The sequence below is a fragment of the Bactrocera tryoni genome, chromosome 1 (assembly GCF_016617805.1).
Source record: "Bactrocera tryoni isolate S06 chromosome 1, CSIRO_BtryS06_freeze2, whole genome shotgun sequence".
NCBI lineage: Eukaryota > Metazoa > Arthropoda > Insecta > Diptera > Tephritidae > Bactrocera > Bactrocera tryoni.
In genome coordinates, this window is record NC_052499.1 from 29782431 (window position 1) to 29790919 (window position 8489).

The following is an 8489-nucleotide window of genomic DNA, read 5'->3' on the forward strand; positions in this document are numbered from 1 at the left end:
GGGGAGAATTAGGGTGATGCGGTAGATTAAATTTCGATATTCAAGTTTAGGAAATGGTCATGTGTGGACAGTGCTCGGTTGAGATACACACTGCCATGTCTGTTTAGCTTGAGATGCACAAGTGGTTAGCGGGACTCGGGTATACCATACAACGCTGAGCGTTAGTTCTTGGTAACTCTTTTCATAACCGAAAACTAAATTAGTCGAATAAAGAGATTCGAGGTAAAAGAATTTCTGCATTAAGTGAATTTTAATAAGGCCTGACACATTAAGTTGGTGTCAGGGTGATGAGAACTTATTTATTGTAACCGTTTTGACAAACTGCTTACAAGTTCACAGCAAATAGTCCACTTCTCAATCAAGCGCTTGAGATGTATGCGTGATATGAAGATGTTTGTTATTCTTTATGACTCAAGGAACTAAATGGTATAGCTTATAGTAATTTAATATCGGTAGAAAATTTGATGTCCAACCCCACATCTGGGATGGTCCCAACGTTAGCGAAAATCTTTCAAAAAGAGCAGATCAAAACATGCGTACCTTATTTCGCAGAGCTCATCAAAGGAAAATGCTGTTAATAACTAACCTAAAGTGAATAGTAACTAACAAGTTTAGCAAAAATACAGAAACAAAAACAAAAAAAAGTTCAAAGTAGTGAAAAATATTAGCTTAACATAACCTAAGGATACCAAATACAATAACATATGTAAAATATTTTAACAAACAACAAGCATAATCAGTAAGCGTTGAAAATGACTCACAACCGTGAAAGTTTGCGGCTCAGTTTGCTTGATTTGCAACAGAACACACCGGCGACTTCAAATGGTAGTAGTAATAATGTCAGTGTTTCACAAACCATGTCAGTGATGGCCAACCAAGCCATCACTACCGCCGTGAATCGAATCAACAAAGTCATTGTCGCACATCAAAACGACAAGTGCGAGCGGCTGAAGAAAATGCAATCCATCACCTGTTCGGATTCGGAGGATGACTCCGAACGCCGCGCACAACTCGAAATTAATAATCGTTGGAATTACGGGCACTATGACGGTGTAAGTGAAATGCCAAATATTTCATTTGATGTCTATGCAACCGGAGATAGTTTGTAGCTGAGCATTGTTATGAATATTCATTACTTTTTCGGCAAACCTTTCGTTTTCAGGACACACGTACACATGTGGTGCAGGAGATCTTACGCAATGAACAGTCTTATGTCGAGTCACTGCAAACAATCGTCTCAAAATATTTTAAGGTACTCAAGTCTCCCGAACATGCTGGCATGATCGATACTCGCACCGTGGATGAGATATTCTTTATGGTACCCGACATACTGGAAATACACCAAAAATTCCTGGCTGAGTTGAAATCGCGTTGGGATAGTTGGGAGGCAAACCAAAAAGTTGGCGATGCTTTTCTGGAAACGGTGAGTTGCGTTTACGCAGTTGTGAGAAATTTTTTACAAGAAAATAATTTAACGCTTTGCTACATTGATCTCCGCAGTTTTCCAAGTTGGAAGTTTTGGAGGTGTACACATCTTTTGTGAATAACTGTAATCGTGCCAAGAATGCTATCCGCTCTACGAAACATCAGCGACCCTCGTTTGCGAAATTCCTAGAAATGACTGCACGTGAGCATAAAGGCAAATTAACCCTGGACAATTTGCTCATCAAACCGGTGCAGAAATTTCCAAAGTAAACCCTCCCTTGAATCCATAACTAATTGCAGTTGCTATATGATTGCCTCTTTCGCTCTCTTTTGCAGTTACGAAATGCTCTTTCAAAGACTCATAAAACACACCGATCGCGATCATCCCGACCAGAAACATCTGCAGGATGTGCTCAAGCTTGTTCACGATATACTTGTCCATATCAATTGTAAAGAGCGTGAAATTCTCGAAAATGGTCAACGCGAGGCGACATTGCGTGAACTTGAGGGCGTTATCGAGGGCATAACAGATCTGATAACATCCGATCGACAGTTTCTACTTTTCGATTTGGTTTCGATGCCATCGGGTCAAGGGGCGCGTAAAGAGCGTGGCTTCTTTCTCTTTAATGATCTATTAGTGTTGACGAGCATCAAGAAACGCAGCGGCACAATACGAAAACCCAACCCGTGAGTTTGATTTCAGCGTGTAAAGTCACATCTCATACATGTGTCTGGTTTCTTACAGTTCTACCTGCCCAGGTACCGTGGCCTCAACACTGGATACCAACAAATATAAGTTCCTTACCAAGATCTCGCTGGATTGCTTAGAAATCGTGAAGAGTAAGTATTTGACTGAGTTTGATTTTAAATAAATTACTAATACGTACTCCTCCCTTAACTAATAGCGAAAGATGAAAATGTGAAGCGCATAATGAACGAAATCGAAAATTTAGCCGAAGACTGTAATAAGTTACAACAAATCGCCGATGTCACTGCATCACTCAAGTATCCACACCAGTATCTGGAGGATGTCATACGTGAATTACTGCGAGATGTACAGCGTCAGCTATCGGAGCGTCAGACCAATGACACACAATTGAATATGCTGGATCTGCTGGTTAACTCACCGTAAGCTACCAACAAACACTTACAGTGAATACATTTTAACACCTACATTTCTCTCTAGGAATGGAAGTCAGAAACTCTCGATCGTCTTCAGCAAAGCTGAGAAACGCACACAGTGGGAGGAGACCTTCAATGAAGCTAAACAGAAGTTGGGTAAGCTTAGTGTTATGCCATTCATTTCTAAATTTTATTTAATGTGTGTTTTTTTACTTTTCATAGCTGCCACTCTCGAGCGACATCCCATTCCAGAGTTTCTGATGTCCATACCGATACGTAAAACCCGCGCTGGTTTACAGTTCACTTGTGCCGCAGCAACGCTCAGCGAAAAGCGAGACGTGTGGGTGTGCAACAGTGACGGCTATGTGGGCCAAGTCTGCATAATGTCCCTCTACCCGGAACCGAACGTCACTAGCTGCAATGGCGTCTGTAATGCGCGCATTCTTTGTGTAGCCTCCGTACCCGCCTACAATTCGAGCAATAGAAATTCCACAGGCAGTGGAACGCAGCTGCAACAACAGGCACAACAAACGCTCCCACGCAGCGCCAGCACCACACCGCAGCACAGTTACACACAACAATTGCGCGATTATCGCAAAAGCATTTCTCCGAACTTCCAGCCGCCCACAATGATTGGTACACCGGAGAAGAAAAAAACGCCGTCGGTACCGACAGCTGGCGTGGTGAACCCCATTGGCACCTGCGCTGGTAAGGACAGTGCAAATGGTGACGCTAGCGGTGACAACCAACTGGATTTGAATCTCAGCTCCAGCGATGACGAAACCGACACAGCTCTAGCGAACGCCAGCGGCTCTGTTGGCGGCACCGTCAACACTGACAGCGGCACAATTGAACGCGTACCAAGTCCGGCGCCGTCAACACAGACAATCGCCTCTATGACATTGCCGGGTAGCAGCAGCAGTGGCACGCCATCGCACCACTCACATCAAGTAAGCCACCATGAATGCTCTATTGTAAAGCGACTAGTTGCTCATGTGGAATTCTCTTTGAATGTTTGTAGGACTCGAATCCGGATGAAGGAGAAGGCAATTTATCAACAATGTGGATCGGCACTGAAGACGGTTGCATTCATGTCTACAATAGCACCGATAATATACGCATCAAGAAGAACCGCATAAAGATCGAACATCAGTCGGCTGTGTATTCCATATTGTAGGTCGAAGTAGCTCGAGGGTTCTGAACTCATTTGTAATTGTTGTTATTTTTTTAGGTACCTAGACAATAGGGTTTTTGTCTCCCTAGCTAATGGTGACATTTGTGTTTACTTGCGTGATGGTGGTGAGTTACTTTTGCATTTGCTGGACATACAAATTCTAACCTAACAACTTATAACTACCATATATCTTCAGTACAGACTAGTTTGAGTTCGATGTTCTTTGTTGAATATTCTTATCTAGGTCCTATATCTGGATTAATTTACAATTTCTATTTGCAGTTGTCTGGAATACCAGTTCGTCGCACTGTCTTTCAATCGGTACTGTAACAAGTCCCGTTACGAAGTTGCTGAATGTGCATGGAAAACTATGGTGCTCCATACAAGGCATCATAAAGGTTTTAGATACAGAGACTTTGTTGGTGAGTATCGGTTCTGAACTTCTTCTATAATATTAGTTAATCGAAAATGTGTTGCAATTTATACTTTCAGGTGGTAAACCAAATACAAATCTCATCTGATTCGAAACCTATTACCAACATGACGGTGTCGAATAATTACGTGTGGATTTCGATACAAAATTCGGCACATATCAAGTGTTTTCATTCCATGAGGTAAATATTTGAGGTTATATTTAATTGTTAATGAATATACTTATATATACATAACGGAATATATTTAGTAAATATACTTTTGGTTTATTAGAAGTTTTCAAGCCGATTTTTGGAGTTAGAAATTCATACTGCTTCTGTTATGAAATTTAAAGTGTTGCCATTTTATTCTACGTCGCAAAGACCTCTTGCGTTAAAAGTAATATTTTTTTTTATAAGTTGTCCATTATTATTCCATTCCTCGTTATTCGAGTATGTCAAGTCTATTGCCTTTGAAAACCCTGTTGAACCAATCTCAAATCTTTCTGAGTAGGCTCTTCAACCGATTATCAATTACCGGATTTGTGCTAACATTTTCTCAAATTTCGCAGTTGTAGTCTTCAAAAGAATCGAGTATACATTTTAGAAATAACATTTTGAGAAATGAATGTTTTGGTTTTTTGACAAAATTGATAAAAAAGAAGTAATGCACTACTGGTGACTTGATTAGTACTGTGCGGGTTTTGATATAGGCAGCCACCAAATGACGTGACGGGAAAACCTAAAAAAACTCACAAAGTGATTTTGAATAACCGAAAATTTAAACCTTAAAGATATAAAAAAGACATGGTGGTCGCATCGTTCAAGAAAAATTTGGCCTATGTGCAAAGTGAGTACCTCGCAACATGCAATCGACCGCATTCTTCGTGTCAAAAATCACCGAACACAAAATGGTAAGCATGTAACGAATAGAGCTTGGAATTCACACAAATCCACCGTATTCTTCAAGTACTTCAGCAACTTCTTTCTTAAACTACTAATAATGTTCACTGAAAGAAATTGTCGAGACTATAATGAGAAGGTCGTTGGAATCAGTTATCGTTCATCTATGTTGATTGAATTTGACAAGAAATCTACTTCCTTTAAAACGATTATAACCTCTTACACTGCCTGTATGTACCTATAATACGCGTATAATATGGATACATATGAAGACCTGGAGTTGTCACTTATAAATATAATATATGTATAAGCATTTACGATTTAGTTTACTTCAGTCCACTTTATGTCGTATCGGGGTGGTCGCCACCTAGTTCATCAGATGTCTTCTACTGAGCCTTTCAGGTTGCGATTAAATCCGGCTCATCACTGTAGCATTTTTAGGACCATTTAATCCCTTTAGCTCAAATATAGAAACTCGTTTTCAATAATTAGAATTATTTTTGCTAGAAAATTTAATAAATAATAAATTCTGACATTTCAGCCATCAGTTAATAGCCGAAGTTAACTTAGCGCCAGCTGTGAATAAAATGCTCTCGAATTGTGATGAGATTATACGCCAGCACAAGGCCGCCTGTTTGCGTGTCACCTCGCTGCTGTCCTGCCGCGATCTCATTTGGATTGGCACCAGTGCGGGCGTGTTGCTCACCATACCAGCGCAAGGCTTCGAGAAGGGAGTACAAACTGTGGTGCCCACTGGCATTCCACACGGCCACACCGGTCATGTGCGTTTCCTGACATTCGTAGAGACGAGTGGTCTCAGTGCAGAAGGCAGCGGCAGCAGTACAGGGTCCACGGGACGCGATAACGACAGCGCTGTGAGCAGCAATGAATACAGGAGTCATAGGTATGCGCTTTGGCATTTAACTATCTTCTACTGTGCTTATACAAATCTGCTTACAGTTCCGCGAAGCATATGAAACCGAAAGCGGAATCGAGTACCATACTAGTGATATCCGGCGGTGATGGCTACGAGGACTTCCGCAATTCGGGTGCAAATTCGTTAAGTGAAATCGCCGGCCGCGAAGACAGCACCAATCATTTACTGATATGGCAAATTTGAAGTAGGCGACGCAAGAACCGTTGGAAGGAATTGCTTTCACGGTGGAAAAACAACAACTAGTGGTGGCAGCGTAGTCCGGGCGGATACCGGCGAAAGCGTGGAATCAATCGACACACCAGCACGAGCATCTAAAATGCGACGTTGCAGCGACGAGCGATTCTCACGAAACAGGTGCGATTTTATATTGCGTAACAAGCTTCGCAGGAGCCGACCGTTCACTACACAAGGATAAACACAACCCCCAAAACAAACACACAAATAAACACACAAATCGACGAAGTTGTTGGGTAATGTGAATGGACAATTTATAATTTGCGATTTCGAGATAGAGATTTTGTGAGAGAGTTTAAATTTTTTACCTTTTTTGGCGGGAAAAGTGCGCGAATGTGCGAAAATGGAAAATGTGAGATCGGCAGATTATAGTTGCTGAGAAACTTACCTTGGCGTCTATCATTGGCGGCACTTTCGTCACGTGTGCCGAATTCAAACGATAACAATTCGAAAAGCGATCGTGCAAACCGCTTTTATCATTAGGAAAACCAAACAATATTTGAAATCGTGTGTACCTTCATACCTATTTACATTTTTATATATGTATATGTATGTGCATGTACATATGTATACAGGCAAATGGTGATTGTGAAGTGTTTATTCACAAGATTTGAGAATTTGCCTAAAATCGAAACCTCTTTGCTCCATTCTAAACAGCTGTTTACAACATACTCGTACATAGCTGCAATACATACATACATACTTACTTACAAATAAGGTTAAGAACAATATTCCTATACATATAAATATATTTACATATTACTTGCATACATACACACACATATTTTAATTACATTTATAGACTAAATTACCGCACACACTTTTATATGGAAGAACCGTTAAATACTTGCGCACACGTGTGTACATGCAAAAAAGGCAAATAAAACACGAAAAAAACGGAAATAATAAATTTTATTGAACTGAAACTGAATAATGTGCCAAAATGTGTTTCCTTTGCTATAACAATTGTAAATTATCAAATTTCAAACAATATACATATGTATATGTATATACAGGCATACACTAATTTATGTACATATATATGTATCTAAACAAAATGTTCAATGGCGGCGCATACATACATACGCATATTTGTATGTAATGGATTTAGACAAATCAGCTCGGACAGCTCCAACTTGTGGCGCTAGAGCGAGAAACTATTTTCCTGATTTAAAAAACAAAAACAAAAACAAAAACAAAAATAGAAACAAAAACAATCTTCTTTGTATATTAAGCAACTTAAAAACGTAGCAGAATGTATAAAATATATATGTACATATATACTATATAGTACATAATAACTGTATAAATACTTCTTACAAACAAATTGATTGAGAACAAACATACATACCTAGAAAATTATATTTAATGGGCGCAACGGCAGAGTCCCGAAAAAATATATTTGAACCGATTGAACAATAATTAAATAAATCTACTATTTAAGCACTATTTACAATAAACATTAACTAAGCTGAAACTAATAACAAATTATACTGGTAATTGTTTAAAATAAAATATTAAATAATTATATAAATTATATTGAAGATTATCATCATTGAAGCTATAAAGTTAAAGTTAATAAAACTGTAAAAACAGAACTCTTACAAAATTAAGTTTTCCAGGGAAATGTTATGTATAGCATATATAAGGAGTGTTAAGGAACTGAAGTTTCGAAACTCACATGTGTGATTCAGTGAGACATTGCAAAGCAAGCTTGACTAAGCCGGGAGTGGTGTGGGATACATGAGATTTCGAAAGCAAAAATCAAAAGTAGTTGAATTTTCTTTTATAAAACTAAACTGATAAGTGTTAGCCGCAAGTCTAAATGTTTAAAGGTCGCCTCTTTGCCTGTAACCAGTGAAGGATCGCGATTTGTAACCCAAACCCATTTTTCCACTAATTAACTGAATTCTTAAGGGGGCCGCAATTTTCCACAGCTTTTGGAACTGAAAACCGAACCACTTTTTATAAAGGTTAAGGGTCGGTGCAACATTTTTACTAACTGTAAATTTAACTTTATACAATACATATTCATTTAGCTGAATTGACGCCTGTTGCGGTGCTCGGAGAAATATAATAAAAGAATCTGCGAAAAGTTTCATAAATTCTGTGCCAATGGGATACTTTGAACTTCACGTTTGTCTGTACATGCACACACACAAACACTTAAGCATTCTCTATTAAATGCTGGGTTTCACTTATAGTGTTCTAAAATAATTATTTAATCTTTTTTGTTGTTTGTTCAGATTTGCATTTAGTAATTAATTTGTGTTTTGTTGTGAGA

The 8489-nt window shown here is 39.0% G+C and overlaps 1 protein-coding gene across 1 annotated transcript in view; it reads left to right on the top strand.

Annotated features, from left to right (window-relative positions):
• LOC120766810 overlaps nt 1-8489 on the top strand; it is a 42940-nt gene extending 34451 nt beyond the window's left edge. Inside the window, exons 6-18 of the mRNA XM_040092522.1 lie at nt 1163-1423; nt 1501-1691; nt 1762-2112; nt 2171-2265; nt 2331-2553; nt 2612-2703; nt 2770-3497; nt 3569-3720; nt 3779-3846; nt 4004-4143; nt 4214-4335; nt 5576-5938; nt 5995-8489. Coding sequence (XP_039948456.1) covers nt 1163-1423; nt 1501-1691; nt 1762-2112; nt 2171-2265; nt 2331-2553; nt 2612-2703; nt 2770-3497; nt 3569-3720; nt 3779-3846; nt 4004-4143; nt 4214-4335; nt 5576-5938; nt 5995-6154 — 2946 coding nt within the window. The 3' untranslated portion in view covers nt 6155-8489. The remainder of the gene's footprint in view (nt 1-1162; nt 1424-1500; nt 1692-1761; nt 2113-2170; nt 2266-2330; nt 2554-2611; nt 2704-2769; nt 3498-3568; nt 3721-3778; nt 3847-4003; nt 4144-4213; nt 4336-5575; nt 5939-5994) is intronic.